This window comes from Drosophila santomea, chromosome 3R, assembly GCF_016746245.2.
Source record: "Drosophila santomea strain STO CAGO 1482 chromosome 3R, Prin_Dsan_1.1, whole genome shotgun sequence".
NCBI lineage: Eukaryota > Metazoa > Arthropoda > Insecta > Diptera > Drosophilidae > Drosophila > Drosophila santomea.
The window spans coordinates 16,308,651-16,323,843 of NC_053019.2; the positions used below are offsets into that span (position 1 = coordinate 16,308,651).

General features: G+C 43.6%; 4 protein-coding genes across 8 annotated transcripts in view; 2 read left to right on the forward strand and 2 right to left on the reverse strand.

Annotated features, from left to right (window-relative positions):
• LOC120452199 (homeobox protein abdominal-B) overlaps positions 1 to 5,995 on the forward strand; it is a 40,162-nt gene extending 34,167 nt beyond the window's left edge. For all 3 annotated transcript variants that reach the window (XM_039636317.2, XM_039636318.2, XM_039636319.2), the window contains one exon: positions 5,137 to 5,995. In XM_039636317.2, coding sequence (XP_039492251.1) covers positions 5,137 to 5,994 — 858 coding nt within the window. In that variant the 3' untranslated portion in view covers position 5,995. The remainder of the gene's footprint in view (positions 1 to 5,136) is intronic.
• A 781-nt stretch (positions 5,996 to 6,776) lies between these two features.
• Positions 6,777 to 8,245, reverse strand: LOC120452202 (DNA repair protein XRCC3). The gene is made up of 4 exons (XM_039636321.2): positions 7,927 to 8,245; positions 7,703 to 7,864; positions 7,309 to 7,652; positions 6,777 to 7,241 (listed from the first exon to the last, which is right to left on the reverse strand). The coding sequence occupies exons 1-4, from the start codon at positions 7,979 to 7,981 to the stop codon at positions 6,777 to 6,779; spliced, it is 1,026 nt and encodes a 341-aa protein (XP_039492255.1). The 5' UTR covers positions 7,982 to 8,245.
• A 187-nt stretch (positions 8,246 to 8,432) lies between these two features.
• Positions 8,433 to 9,216, reverse strand: LOC120452203 (ATP synthase subunit e, mitochondrial). 2 transcript variants are annotated; one of them, XM_039636322.2, is made up of 2 exons: positions 9,058 to 9,216; positions 8,433 to 8,930 (listed from the first exon to the last, which is right to left on the reverse strand). In XM_039636322.2, exon 2 carries the CDS (start codon positions 8,890 to 8,892, stop codon positions 8,647 to 8,649), a length of 246 nt encoding a protein of 81 aa, XP_039492256.1. In that variant the 5' UTR covers positions 8,893 to 8,930; positions 9,058 to 9,216; the 3' UTR covers positions 8,433 to 8,646. The 2 variants fall into 2 exon arrangements, with proteins under 2 accessions (XP_039492256.1, XP_039492257.1); XM_039636323.2 differs by having other exon boundaries at positions 9,002 to 9,098.
• A 281-nt stretch (positions 9,217 to 9,497) lies between these two features.
• Positions 9,498 to 14,894, forward strand: LOC120452197. Of its 2 annotated transcripts, XM_039636315.1 has the most exons (5): positions 9,498 to 10,051; positions 10,111 to 11,462; positions 11,524 to 11,662; positions 11,979 to 12,365; positions 12,949 to 14,894. In XM_039636315.1, exons 1-5 carry the CDS (start codon positions 9,907 to 9,909, stop codon positions 14,475 to 14,477), a joined length of 3,552 nt encoding a protein of 1,183 aa, XP_039492249.1. In that variant the 5' UTR covers positions 9,498 to 9,906; the 3' UTR covers positions 14,478 to 14,894. The 2 variants fall into 2 exon arrangements, with proteins under 2 accessions (XP_039492249.1, XP_039492248.1); XM_039636314.2 differs by lacking the exon at positions 11,979 to 12,365 and having other exon boundaries at positions 9,499 to 10,051.
• Positions 14,895 to 15,193: the final 299 nt, after the last annotated feature.

Here is a 15,193-nt window from a genome sequence, read left to right on the forward strand (position 1 = left end):
TAATTAATAGTATTTTAAAGTGGTAATACTATTTTCATATTATTCAGATATATTTATACCAATAATATTTATTTGATAATAATACTTATACTAGCCTAAACAAACTTTCTATGAATAAACTTTCGAAAAGCCGTTTGAATGTCTTGAAATACACCCTTAACATTTATTTTTTGACCAGAACTTTAACCAAACTGCTTGGAATAAATTTGCATAGACACTCGACTTAATGGCGGACCACTTGAGTTTTTTCTGGCCCGTTGAAGTCGTAGATGCCGACAGCATCTGCCTCGATTGGCGACGAGCAAAACTGTTTGAAAATAAACAGAAGCTGAAAACTGAAAACAGAAAACAGAGGGCGTGGCTCCGTCGGCAGATCGTTCAGATAGCTCGTCCCGTCTCTGTCGATCGTTCGGGGAAATCGACTATAGCTATATAGCTATCGCTGTCGGATGTACGATCGCCGGAGTGTAGACAACGATCGCTTTCGTCGGCATTTTGTGGGCGTTGCTGAATCTCAAATTTTGCCATGGCTATTTTTTACATTTTATTTTTGCCAAACGGCTGCCAGAACTAAGCACTTGGCAATTAGCAAGTCAACCGAAGTTGACAGCTCTTTCTTTTGATAAAATATGAACAATTAACTTTGAGCGGCCAGTAAGTAATTAATGAGCACTTTGTGCTCAGCAAGAGCTGGCAAAAAAAAAAAAAATTGAAATAAAAACACAATCCACCAAACTTGAGTGGGCGGTCAAAGCTAACCGACAAAAAAAAAAAAGCAAAATAGAAGCATAGCAACAAACCGGAGGCAAAAACATTTTAGACAATCCAACACAATAAGCCAATTAAAAGTCAAGAGGGCGAAGTTGGCCCAAACTTCGGTCAAAGCTGGAGGAAAAACTAAAGGCAAAATAAAAACAAAAACAATTTAGTATACCTGTTTTTCGTCCCACTAATAAGCATAATTTATGCTGCTTTATGCCACTTTGGACTGCCAAGCTGACATAAAATTCTAAAACCGCCAAGCAAATCAAATAAAAACTAAAAATACGAATTAAAATGAAACGAAAATACACAAAAAATACGAAAGCAACGCGATACGAAAAATCATCAACTAAATTGCTTCTCTGGCTTTTGGCTTTATTTTCCGCTGCATTTTGTTGATTTATGTTCGGGTTTTCTATGCACACACTTTGGCTTTCAATTTGTGGCAGAGGAGATTTTATTTTAGACGAATTTGCCTGATATGCTAGTACTACTACGTAATTACAAAATTACATTTTGATCCCCCGAAGGTCTAGACAATTTCAGCAATGCCAATTTGCATCGCTAAATTCTTTAATTTCACACATCGCTTCCAAATGTATCTTCATCCTTTTGCTTGGGGTCAGTAATCCTAACTGAGGAAATTTCACATATTTAAGTTGAATTATTGCGCATCTGCTAATTGCGTTTATGTTCTATCCGGATTCACCGGCAGTTGCATTGCGAATTTAGATTTATGGCATTCCATGCCAAATAACCATCATCTTTTGATTGCATTTAGGTAGCATGTGTAATAATGATGTTGCATAAATTCCAACTGCAGCTCCTTTGAAACATTAAATGCACTCGCTTCCCAAAACTCGGAGAACAATGCGGATGCGAATGTGAAAAGGGGTGTGTGGGGGTTTTGACTTCATTGGATATCCGGTGATAATGGCATTGTTGCGTTGTTATTGCCACCACACATGTACCCTGGCTTCAGTTTGCATTTGTGCCTTAATTAATAAGCAACGAATTTAAAGCAAATGCGCTTATATTGAAATCCAACGACAGCTTCCTTACAAGAGGAGATGCTCACAAAACTGTTAGCTAATCACTGTGATTGAACCAGAGAGTTTCATTGAAAAGTAAACTAGTTTAAACTTTTTAGCATAAGGATACGTAGTCATTTTTGTAGGACAATAGAAATCGAATGGTGAAACACATAGTTCAGAATAAAGTTATAATTGCATAATATTCAATTAGGACATCCATTGAACAGATTTTTAGTCCAACTAATATATGTATTAGTATTAATTTGCTAAATCTTCAAATTCACAGTGACTAGCGCCAAAATTTAGTGACTGCCAGCACAGCGGAAAATTGAAGCCCCACCGAAATTTGCTGCTAACATTTCGGAATGCCTCGAATTTCCAGGGGGCGGAAATAGGTGGGCGTATTTGTGTATTTGTGTGGGCGAACATAATCCGAAATGACAGGCAATGCAGTGATTATGTTATTAATTAGTAATGGCAATGCATTGCGCATATTTGCACGAAGCAGAGTGTTTCGTTACGCAGCTAGAATCGTCGGTGGGGAAAATCCGAAGGTGCTTTGCAATATTTGCTAGTTATACTCAGCTTGTTTACATTTGATTTAGGGTTCTGTGGGTGCATAATTACAGATTAAGTTCAACAGAACGTTTCAGAATGTTTGAGTTATGGCTTTTCTTTCCTGTTTTTCCATCACCTACGGCCATATTCCGCATTCCGCGCCCACAGGGGCAATTATCATAATTTTTTCAACACCACAAAACCAACAAGCAAACAAACAAATAGCATAATACATACATATGCTAAATTACACATTAAAGCATTATTTGTAAAAAGGGAGCTCGAAAAATTGTTGAGTTTTTCTTGGCACGCCCGAGAATTATGTGCAGCAGCCACCATCACTACTTAGTTGCTTTTTGGCCCCCTTTGCCCCCTTTTGGCCACTCCTCTGCCAATGCGGCTACCAAAAACACTTGGCCATCCTAATTTGGCCGCTCATTGTTGGGCCAGACATAATTTCCTTCGTTTATTTTCAAAAAGTGCGCGGCGAATGTGAAAATTAATTATACTAAGCACACGCATAGACGGGAAAAGCGAAAATGAGCGTGAGTGTTGACTGGTAAGTGGAGGGGAAGGGGAAAGCGGAGGGGCTTGAATGGCAGGGAGGTTAACAGCATGGGTTAGGGGCCAAAGAAAATTGCGGATCTCGACCAGACTGACTAGCCGACTATTTGGGGATTGGTGCGACTCTCTGATCTTCTGGCGTTGATTGAAATACATGTGTTGGACCAACAAAATAGCTGAGACGCATCTGTCATAAACCTATTTAAGTGGCAAATACCCCTGCACTGCCAGAAATAATGCGATCCAAGTGAATGAACAACTTTGTAGCTAATATTTATTGTTTGAGTTATTCATGAATTAAGCAGAGTTCTATTAATGCGTAGATTTATATTTAGTGGGAATTTGAAAATTTAATGCGAATTCCTGCGTGTTTGCTCCTATAACAAATATAGTAAATCACAAAGCACACGAGAAAATAAAGATGAAAATTCCTGGGAAATGTTTGATTGATTTCGTGTTTTTCCAAGTGACTCTAGTTTGCCTTTTGGGCTATTTATGAGCTCTGTTTCTGTCATTTTTGCCACACACGTTCACACAGACACTCTTAAATGTCAATAAATCATAGGAGCGGGTCGAACGAAATGCGAGGGGCCTGTGAATCGCTTGACAAGATTTTCAGTATTTATAGAATGATTTCCACATCTCGCCTTAATGAGGTTTAGTGCCCAGATCAAAACACAACAAAAAAGGCAGTTTATTGACGATGCGCAATCGATTCGAGCCAAAAGCGGGGAAATTTAAGGGGGCACATAAATTATTAATGAAGATTTATGCAATATTTACCAAATCGCATCGCGCCCCAAACATTAATAATCCAAAAACATCGAAAACCCCGAAAACCCCGAAATCAATTAGATCATCACACACACGGCAGCGAACACTTGAGCACATGAAAATCGAAATTAATCAACAATTAAATACGACGATGATGAGATGGCCCGCATTCGAAAAGGCCATTAAAACAAAGCCATTTAGGTGAAAGGAAGGAATCCACTTTGGCTCTGGCCATTAAGAGTGCGGCTAAGGTAAACACGGGAAATGCTTTATTGCTTATGAACGCACATATGAATGTATGAATGTCTGAATGTCTGAATGTATCTAATGAACTATTTCGGGGTGGCACGCGGGATGAGTAATGCCCAATACGAGGAAATAGTGAGGAAAACTCACTCATAATCCATCTTCATCCGTAAAATAAACAATTTAGCATGGGCATCAATCCATCGGCGGGTACATAGCAATTCAAATTGCCATTTTATAGTGTGCGAGTACGAAGTATATTCGGAAATATTTGGCAATCAATTAATTGATTTTCGATACGAAAGTGTACGGGATTTGTTTGTGCGCAACGTATGTACTTGGGCCATTTCCTCTTTAAAATTTTTTATACTTTTCGAAATGGGTAATTTCGTGGCGTTTTCATGTTAATTTCATAATTTTTTTCCGCCACTCCGGCGAAATGAGCATGTCATATGGACTATGGACGAGGCATCTATCTTTAACGCTTGTATCTCTATCCGAATGGAAGTGTGTGTATCTGCAGACATGCCGCTGAAATACTAATTATGTGCGCGATTTAAATAGATTTTTCATTTATTTAGCTGGCCCATCATTTCTGGATGAAATGGAAATGGAAATGAAAATGAAAACGAAAATGAGAGGCAAATGTTTTATGTTGCGCCATTGCCCTCGGCGGAAAACCAAGGAGGGAAAATTGGGAAAAACGGCAACCGAAGGGGGTTTCGATTTTGGCCTTTTTGACGTGCGCCTGTCATTTCATCATTGCGCTCGTTTGGAGTCTCGGGAAAAATGAGCACCGACTGACTGACGGGGCGGAAGTGTTGCGAGTATATTCGAATAATTTCGTACGGCAGGAGGATACACAGCTCTCGAGTTATTTGTTATGCGCCCACTAATAAGGCCAAATGGGGCATAAACATTCGTAATTATGCGACTGCGAACTGGCTTTGGGGTCAGCCGTTTTGTGGTCGCATTTTCGAGGGCCATTTCATGTATTAACCTGGTAACAGCTTTTAAATTATATCGCCATAACAGTAATTGTAATTCCTATTTCCATTTCATTTAAGCGGAACTTATAATTGATAAAATATTATAATTACAGTTAGAAAAACAAATGGCATTGCCAACCCAGAAAAAAGCTTTAAACGTACCAAAAGCCGGTAACTAACAAAAGTGTCTTTTTTTGTTTACCTTCCAGGTGAAGATCTGGTTCCAAAACCGCCGCACCAAGTGGAAGAAGCAGGACAACGTCACGAATAACGAGGCGGCAGAGCACAAATCCTCGAATGCGAAGCCAGGAGCAGCAGCCACAACAACAACAACAGCTCCAAGTGGAGAGCAGAGCGAAAAGAGATCCGCCAATGCGACTTCACCCACTGTTGGCAATGCCGCCCCCGTTGCGGAGAGCAAGAAATCTCCAAAGTCTCCGAATCGCGGCAGTAACAATAACAACAACAATACGTTAAATAACAATGTTAGCAACAGCGAGGGAAAAGTGCCCGCCAAACAGAGTACCACCAAGATTAAAAAGCAATTGAATGCGCTGCTGGAAAAGACAGTTAAAACGGCCAATCAGGCACATCGAAGTGCAGAGCTGGAAACGAGCGATCAAAAACCCGCAGTTGAAAAAAGGCCAAATAATAGCAATGAAAATCAACTGCTACACCAGCGCTTGCATCAGCATGCCATACCTTTAACTGTAGAACCAGCCGCTCCACTCGAACAAACCGAGAAATTGGACATAAAACGAGAGGAGTCTCCGCAGCACCGGGAATTGCAGTTAAGTCTCCAAAGGGCGGCAATTCAAAATGGCCAGCTAACGGAAATGGATTTTGAAAGCAAATTGGCCGCCAGTAAAATATCCATTGCCTTGGCCATGGCCAACAAACAAATGCAGCCGGAGAAGATGGTCAAAACCGAAAGTTCCTCATCGGAGGGCGAAGGCGAGGGAGACGGCGAGGAAGAGGAGGAGGAGGACGTGTCCTCGAGCGAACATGGCGACTCTACAGAAGCCCACGATTCCCAGGATCAGGATGTCGCCATGCGGGAGATTTAAACAGAAATAAAAAACACAGTCAAATTAACTTGTGCCAAAAAGTCGAATATTGCTCATCCACAAAGAGGATAAACCATCCCAATAAACAAAAGAAACAAAAAAAAGGAAAACTAAACGGCAAGAAAACCCCCATAGTTGTAATACTTAATTGTAATTTAATTGTCGCGTAATCCGTTCACCTTTAGGCTTGTATTTTATTTATTTAATATACTTAAACGCTAAGGCTAGGCTTTTGTAAATGTCGCATTTAAATGTCCGCGTAAACTATGGCAAATTGTATTCTGAACTTTTGAGAATTTCATGTGATAATGTATACGAGGCGATTACAAAATTGATTTTACTACTTGAACTATAAACTATAATGTATGTAGGCCTATAAGCTCTGCTACCCTGTAAATTGCAATTGAATGAAACATATTTATTGAGTGTTTGTACAAAAAAGGAATTAAGGCAACAGATAAGAAGATAAAGCCCGGAAAATGGTTTAAGCTCTGGTTAAATTTATCGGAACTTTACAATTTATCTACGATTTATTTAAGAAACAATTGAAACAAGATTGCGTTATCGTTATTCAGGTCATCAAAAAATAAGCGAAGCATGTTTCCTAAATTCGTTTTTATATATTTTAATGTTAACGAAACCTGAATGGCAGATTAGTTTATTTTAAATTATTAAACCCTAAACTATTCCGCTGAATTTAACAGGATTGAACGCACCGCCGTTACACATTTTAAATTCAACAAATTAAACGATAACAAAATAAACAGAATAAATTTGATCAATCACAGTCGACGCATTTTTGCGGGTGGGCTGCTGACAGTTGGCTCTGGAACATTCACCACGCCCTCTGCGGTAATAAGGAACTCGGCGAAATCATTAGGGGTCTCTGGTGAGTAAAGGATCTCCAGCTTGCGCACCGTTATCAGTTGATCTCCCATGCGGTGTTGCTTGGGCACCCGGGAAACACGCAGTCTAGTGCGTCCCAGGTGTGCCCACTGCAGTCCCAAGCAGGGAATCTCATCCTGACCGTCCCTGGAAGTCACCTGATTCACACAGACCACGGCGCAGTTGTACTTATCCGCGTAGCTGAGAAGAGCGTCTGCCAGCCGACGCATGTGTCGTGCTCGTTCCAAGTAATCGGTATACAGCCGGAATATGGCGGCCACAGAATCAATAATGATCAGGCCAATGCCATGTTGTTGCATCAGACGCGGAATGCGGTTTATAACGCACGCCAGGAGGGTTTCCTTCGGGTTACAAAGTTTAATATCAGAAAAGCATATGGCTAGAAATTAATGGAGATGAGAGACCAACCGCCTCAACATGATTTTCCACAAAGATGTTTCCCAGAAAGTTAAGCTGCATTTGCGGATGCCTCTTCTCGCAGGCTTTGCTCATCTGCAGCAATCTTCGCGCCGGAAAGGCGCTCTCCGTGCATATGTAGGCCACGCCCTTGTCCAAGCCTCCCAGCTCACGGGGTAGCTGGACGCATAAGCACAGCTGAAGGAGCAACTGGGTCTTGCCCACGCCGGCTGCTCCACAGAGTTCCGTAATTCCACGAGCGACCACTCCGCCGCCCGTGCAGCGATCTAAAGCGGAACATCCGAACGACACCCGGGACCATCTGACATTCACAAGCGGCTTGAAGAGGGAATCAGCTGTAATGAGAAACAGTAAACTATTTGCATTCACACACAACTTGACTCACCTGACTGGGGCATCTCTGCCAGCCACTTGGCCGCCGCATCCTTGAGCACCCTTACATCATCCGGAGTGCATTTCCGCACGATTGTGTGCAGCGATTGCTGACGGGTGTCCAGGAATCGCACCTTCGGGGTGGTCAGCACCTCCTCCGGCGCCAGAACATTAACTGGAGTACACGAAGTTAGTTGGCACTTAAAAATAAGTTTTAGAAACTCTGAACACTTTTACCCTGCTCCGCGATTTCCCTGATATGCTTAGGCAACTGATCCAGAAAGTTTGTCATCGCGATGCGATGGCATGTCCTCGATGGGATTGCGTGATATAATGGTCCCGCAAACACGAAAGGTGTCTCAACACCTCCGGAATCGGAGGTATTCCGGGGGATTATTGATCAAACAGCCGAGCTGCCGACGACTTGTGAGCGAATTGAAAGTGTAAATAAAAGCCGGTTGAAATCAGCTGTTGGCGCCAATATCTTTAGTGGGGCAATCAGCTGGCCACTACAGTCGCTATCCGATAAGGTAAACGATCAGTTCTTGTTAAACAAACAAGATTTAATAGATTTTATTTTAACTTGTTTAGTAAATTATTGATAATAATAAAATAATGATGTTTACTTCCCAGGGAAATTTAGAACTGTGAAGATTTATTTAAACACAAATCCAATAGATATCCAGTAAGCACCAGTAAGCTTCATCACAAACACCAAACACTTGAGAGTATTTACATAATAGTTTTGTTTCAATCATTTAATTTCGAACATTCTGTTTGTAGCACAATGCATCAGAGGAAAACACAAGAACGATAGTCAATGATCGATAGATGGTGGCTCCACTATCGATGATCCTCCTCCTCCTCATCTTCCTTTTAGGCGAACTTCGTGTGTAAATGTTGTGGTTTTTCTGTGTTTAAGCTAAGGGAACTACGGATGTTGCATCCTGAAGGATCCTAGTGCTTGGGAGTGGGTTTCGACAACTCGGCCAAAGCACGGGCCTCAGCCTCCGCGCTGCGCTTCTTCTCCTCGGCGAGCTTCGCATCCCGGACGGCCTTCTGCTGTGCCTCGATCTCGCGAACCTTCTCCTCCTTCTTGGACAGGCGGCTCTGGTGAGCGGCACCATAGGCAATGCCCACCAGGAGCAGGGACCATCTGCCGAACTTGATCAGCGGGGAAACGCGAACGGGAGCCTGCGACATGGTTTCTTCTTCAAGTTATGTAATTGTCCGACCGTGAACTGCAAGAAAAGGGTGCCATTTAGTAATGCTACTTTTAACGACTGCGTTCCCTGCACGCCCTCCACTTTACAGATTTCTTGAGTTGCGAATTTTATGCAATTTTCGGTGTTAAATAAGCAAAATTACCAAATTGGTGGAGCGATTGCAACGGCAGCGCAGTATAACCTTAAAACAGCTGTCAAAACTGACAGGCGGCTATCGATAGTTGTATCGGTAGGGTAGCGTCGTTGCCAGAAGGTTTGAAAAAGTATGAAGATTTTATATAAATATATTAAATATATTTCAAATGAGCTTATTTTGAGGACTTCCTGTTGTTTTCTGATACCAAATATATTGACGTATTACTGCTGCCTACCCTAACATGTATCTTGTTTTCTTGTCCCTAATAATGTTAAAACAAAATGCTGGCAGAAAACAAAGTTAAAATAACTTAAAATTACTACAAACCCGTTTAATATAAAATATAACCATTTCACATGGCTTATGGTTAATAGATATCATAAGTAATACAAAATGCAAAAGATTAGATTCAAATTTTGTTATCAAAGTTGCGCAACGTTTTTCAGCACTGTTGGATGGCCAAAAGTTAAACGTTCACACTGAGGGCAGAGGAAAAAAGTATTGTTTTCTGGAAAACATGGCTAATTGCAGATAAAACGCGACTTGCAAATTCGGCACATCTGTTTTCAGAGCCACCAATAAGGCGGCAATTAGACAAAATCGCAGTACACATGAAAATTGACGCGTGTTAAATGCTAACAAGAAAATTCCAACACAGACCTTGAGTGGCTAACACACACACACGCGCAGACCCTACACACCTGCGTCACACATACACACCACACACCATACACACAGTGATAAAGCGGAGCGAGAGGGATAGTAGATCGAACCGTTCCCTGTTTTTTTGTTGTTTCTGCTGAAGCAGGAAGTCGATTTTAGGGGATCCTTTTACTAAATCTTGCAGCTGGCATTATGGTGAATGTACCCCCGCTGCTCTGCAGCACACCCCCGCCCATCGATTTTGGGGAGGAAGACGACGATTCCGGTTTACAAGCCACAATCCATTTGGACGAGGGTGACGAATACTCAAATTTTGGCTTAGTCAGCAGCTCGAAAGGTAAGCTTAGATATTTATCGAATTCCAAACTGATACTCACGTAATATCTGAATTTTTAGAACCACCTCCACCACCAGATCCCGTGGAGGAATTTCGAGAAAAGCCACCGGATTTGCTGGAAAATAAACAAACCGCCGAGGCATTCAATTACCAGGTGAAACAGACGATGGATTACGATGTTTTCGAGGAATCAGCACCGCCGACGCCGCCTCCGTTGAGCCTAGAACTGGATGATGAGGAACTGGAGGAGCAGGTGCCCTCCCTTAAGCTGGACAGTCTAAGTCTCTATTCCACGGAAAGCGTTTCCGCCGCCTCCACGCTCTCACCGGTTGCGGAGCCAAGTGTAGCTGCTGCGCCGGCCATGCAAACAACCAAAGCCAACAACCTTGTCCTCAGCCACCAAGTCATGCTGGAGGATGTGTCCGATGACAGCGACGAGGAGTGCTCGCCAAAGAAGCCCAAAGAACTATATATACGCGAGGGAGCTGTCGATTTCTTTGCCATAGAGGTACTGGCCACGCCAACACAACCAAATGGAGAAGCCTTCTTCGAGGAGAATGTGGATCCAGGGAAAGAAGAAAACGTAGAGAATACCCCCCAACGAGAAGAAAGCTTTAGAAGTTTGGAAGCCCGTGCGGAAAGTTCAAGTAACTTAGAAAAGCCTTTGAATAATCAAAGCTCAGGCTTATCAAATCCACAAAGTCAGGAGGAATCCCCTTACGAATGGGGTGAATCAGCAAATAGTGATACATTTCCATTTACAAACTTTGAAGCGACGCCAAAAGACGTAGTACACAGAGAAATTGTTCCCGAAATCGTAAAGGCAGACGACGATGATGATGACTTTGGTGACTTTGCGGATTTCTCAGCGGCTGAACCACAGCTAGAAATCAAGGAATATTCAACGTCAGCTTTATCTAGCTCTGCCTTTGAGGCACCTTCCTTAGCAATCGATTCCCCAACGGAATCGAAACCTTCAGAGGTTAAGACGGCTGCTCCCACAGAAGAATCCTCTAATTTAGCGCCTACGGAACCGGACGATGGCTTCGATGATTTTCAGGAGTTTGCCACGCCCGCGAACGGAAACGGAAACCATGGTCAAAGCGAAGATGATGATGATTTCGGGGACTTTGCGGAGCCCGTAGTGGCTGCTGTTTCCGTACCTCCGCCGCCGCCGCCAGCTGCTGTGCACCTAAGCATAGATGAAAGGGTTAAGCCAGTCCTTGAGATGATGTTTCCGCAGTCAAAGGAGCTGGACAGCAAGAATGTGGACAATCGCAGACCTTTGGCGCAGTGTCAGCGATTCAACTTTGGTGCCATAGAGCATGCCCAAGCTCTCGATTACCAATGGAGCAGTTCGGAAATGAGGCATGCCCTCGTTCGATCGCTGGGCATCGATTCAAGGAATATAGTACGTTATACTATCCATATTCGTTTAGGCTTTGAAATATTAAAGATTTGTAAACTTGCAGCTCTTCGGCGACAAGTGGAACGCATCGATGCCCCGTTTTGCTGCCAATCTGAGCTTTGATCCACTGAAGCCGCTGAAACCTCAATCGACCGGCGCCGCAAGCGTCTTGGAGCCCATTTCCAATAGCACCAGCTACCAGGGTGAGTGTCATCAGAGTCTCTGCGCGATTGCTCCACTTAGTTGCCGCAAATTAACCGCTACACAAGTTTCGTAAATCGAGAAATTGCCACCCTATCGCCTAACGCTCGCTTTACGTTCAAACGCTTTTCGTTGCCTATTTCCCGATCCTATTGACACACGCTTCCCGGATTGGCCTGCCGTTCGATTGGCTGCTCCTTTCTATATTGTATATTCTTATTGGTTTTCGTTTTGCCTTGTTTTCCTTGTGACCACATTACTTCTAACTATCTCAACAAACAATCAAAAAAGTTTATCCTTACGATAAATTGTATTTAGAATCACATGTACAGACATTACAATTGGAACAACTAGACCAACAACTAACGGTGGTGGCTAATGCTGATAAAATAAATCTTGTTACCTCTAACTCCCACACCAATAACAACAACGATGATAATGGTGATAACGTCGATCATGGTGCTGCCCCCGTCGATCAACTGGATTGTATGCCACCTGTAATGGATTTGATGACCCATAACGATCACAATTTGACAATCGATTTGCACCACTCTCCACCACTCACACATTTTGCCACCATCTGCAACAACAACAACAACAACAATAACGTTAATAACAATCTTAACAATCCAAACAACAATCATGCAACAATGACAATAACAATTAACACAAACCTCACTGCTCACGACGCCTTGCTGGATTTTAGTAAGTTTCGTTGGCTCTGTGCGTGTGTTGTAGTTGATTCTCCACTCTTTTTGGTTCGTTCAGTTCCGATTCTCTATATACTTCTCAGCTCTATCTCTCTATCTACCCGTACCGTCCTCTCGATCCACAGCTCCCCTAGTTCCACAGCTCCCCAGTTCTTGTTACTTTGGCACAACGCATCCAATCTCAGCCAGCTCAGTTCTAGCACAAGTAGTTGAAGCCCACCCAAGAGTTCCCCTCATTTTCACATTTTACTTAGCTAGATACAGTTCATACTAATACCTAAATATTGTCTCTAAAGTAAGCCATCATCAGCTGTGTTGCTACTTTAACTCGCTAAACAAATATTAAACAAAATGTAACAATTTTCTGATTATATTCATCTTGTATTGCCTAAAAGATGATATATAAATTCAACAGTATAATAATGATTAAAGTGATTAAACTTTTCTTTATCACAGTGGTTTAATTAGTTATCTGCAACATAACAGATGATTATAGCCTAAGAACCAATTGATTTTCTTTATACTTTTCAAAGTTTTCCATATGACAGCCGAGTAATTGTGTTCTCTTCTTCGCACAGGATTGGAAAACGCCCCCGCAACAACGGCGAGCCAAACTCAAACGCGGACTGGCCCGCCTCATGGGGAAGGGTCCTCCGGCAACGGTTCCGGTAGCAATTCCGGCAGCAATTCCGACGGCGAAGAGCGACATAGTCATAGCTACCAGCCAACTGCAGTGCCCAGTCCCGAATCGAACCATATTGAATCCACAGCAGCGGCATCAGCAGCAGCTGTTGCTGCAGCAGCAGCGACGCTACCGACTGCTCTACCAGCAGACAGCCCTGCCCACCAACTCAACGGCGGTGAGCAGCTGCATCAGCAGCGGTCGGAACCGGAGCAGTTTGATTTGAGGAGCACTCCACCGGGCGTAGCGGCAGCTCAGGAGGAGATCGTGGGCAGCTCGATGGCCAGCTATTCGGTGCCGCTGAAGGAGACCCACATCTACACACCCTCCAAATCGGATACGGCGGTGGCCAAGACCACCACACTAGCACCCATTGATTTCGACTACGAGATGGCTGCGACGGGCATTATCATCGATGAGACGGTGGTCAAGAAGGAGTATCGCGATGTGGAGTACAAACCACCATTTGGTCTGGATTCGCCCAGCAAACTGAGTGGCAATGGTGCTGCCAGCAGCTTTCAGTTGCCACCACAGACGACCGAAGACGACGACTTCAGTGATTTTCAATCTATGCCGGCGCCCAGGTCACGACTGGATACACCCACTTTTGGCGAACAGATGATCCTCAGTCCGGCTATTCTGCTGCCCCAAGCCATTCCGTTGGCAAAGAAGCCAGCCGCAACTATTGAATGGGGCGACAATGCCCTGGCCAGCATAAATGCCGAGGAAATGGCCAGGATAGAGGAGTTGTTCTCCTCGCAGGCCAAACCGCTCACCATAAGCGCTTCAGTGGCCAAGAAACCAGCAGCGCCTTCCACGCCAGCTCCGTCGCAACCTCAAGAAGACGATGAGTGGTCGGATTTTGTCTCTGTTCCAGTCACCCAACAGCAATCGCATCAACCGCAGCAAAACGCAATCGCTAACAACAATAATATCGTCAACAGCAACACTAGGAAACCAGCTGCTCCCAAAGAAGATGATTGGTCGGATTTTGTGAGCAGTACTACGCCTGCTCGACCGGCTCCCCCCCAATTCAATTCCGGTGCCTGGCAGAGCGCTAACTTCTACAACAATCCCCTGAGTTTGTACCAGGCACAGCAGCATCAGCAGCAAACCCACAGCAATCTTGTGCCCAAAGGCAGCAGCGGCAGCAGCAGCAGCAGCAATAACAACAATGTGCCAGCCATTCCACAGCAAATACACATCATGCACGACTTTTCGACTGCGCCCGTTCCTGGAGGACTGGGTGTGGGTGCCACCTACCAGCAGCAGCATCAGCGGCAGCAGTTCCAAATCGGCAACGCCAAGGTGGCCCCACGCATCTCCCTCATTCCCGATCTCAGCTTCGTCGCACCGGCCTTGCCCACCAATGCTGGTGCCTTCATGGGTGCGCTTCCCAAACCGAGTTTCGCTACCAAGAAATGACACAAGAAGCTGAGGGTGGGCGTTGGGCGGCTCCAGCAGCAGCAGCAGCGTCCGCATGTGGGCGCACCACGCCCACTGGGCGGCGGGGAGGCCACCATCCTCACATAGGCAAACAGGACAATGGACGTGTGCCTCGCGGGGAGCCAGTCAGTATTATGAATCCGTCTGATATTCACCATAATCCGAACCGTCACACACATGCAGTTTGAGACAAGCTGTGTTCCATGTTGTTGTCGTTGTTGTTAACGTTGTCGTTGGCGTAATTGTTGTTGTTGTTGTTGTGCATGCATGTTGTAGTCTTAGGCGTAAATCAGGATTTGGAGCGAAACAAAAAGTAAACATTCTGTGCAATAGTTGGATTTTAAATTTATGTTGTACTTCATTTTGACGAAAAGAAATCATAGTTTTCAAAAGGAATATTTTGTAGAGCGAAAAAATTGTATGCCTGGAAAATTCTTCATTTTTATAGAATATGGCGGCAAAACCTTGTTCCTACATTTTATTAATTTGGAAAACATTCAATATATTTTTAGAATTCAAAAAAATTTTTATATCGGTTCCGCATTGAGTAGGTCTAATAACTCTTGAAGAATTGTAAAGAAAAAGTTACGCCGTTTTCAACCCTTACTTTAAACATACTATTCATTAAAGCCCAGTGAAATTAGACAGGGATATTTCTGAAATTCTTCGAGAATTTAAGGTTTAAGCTTATGCAG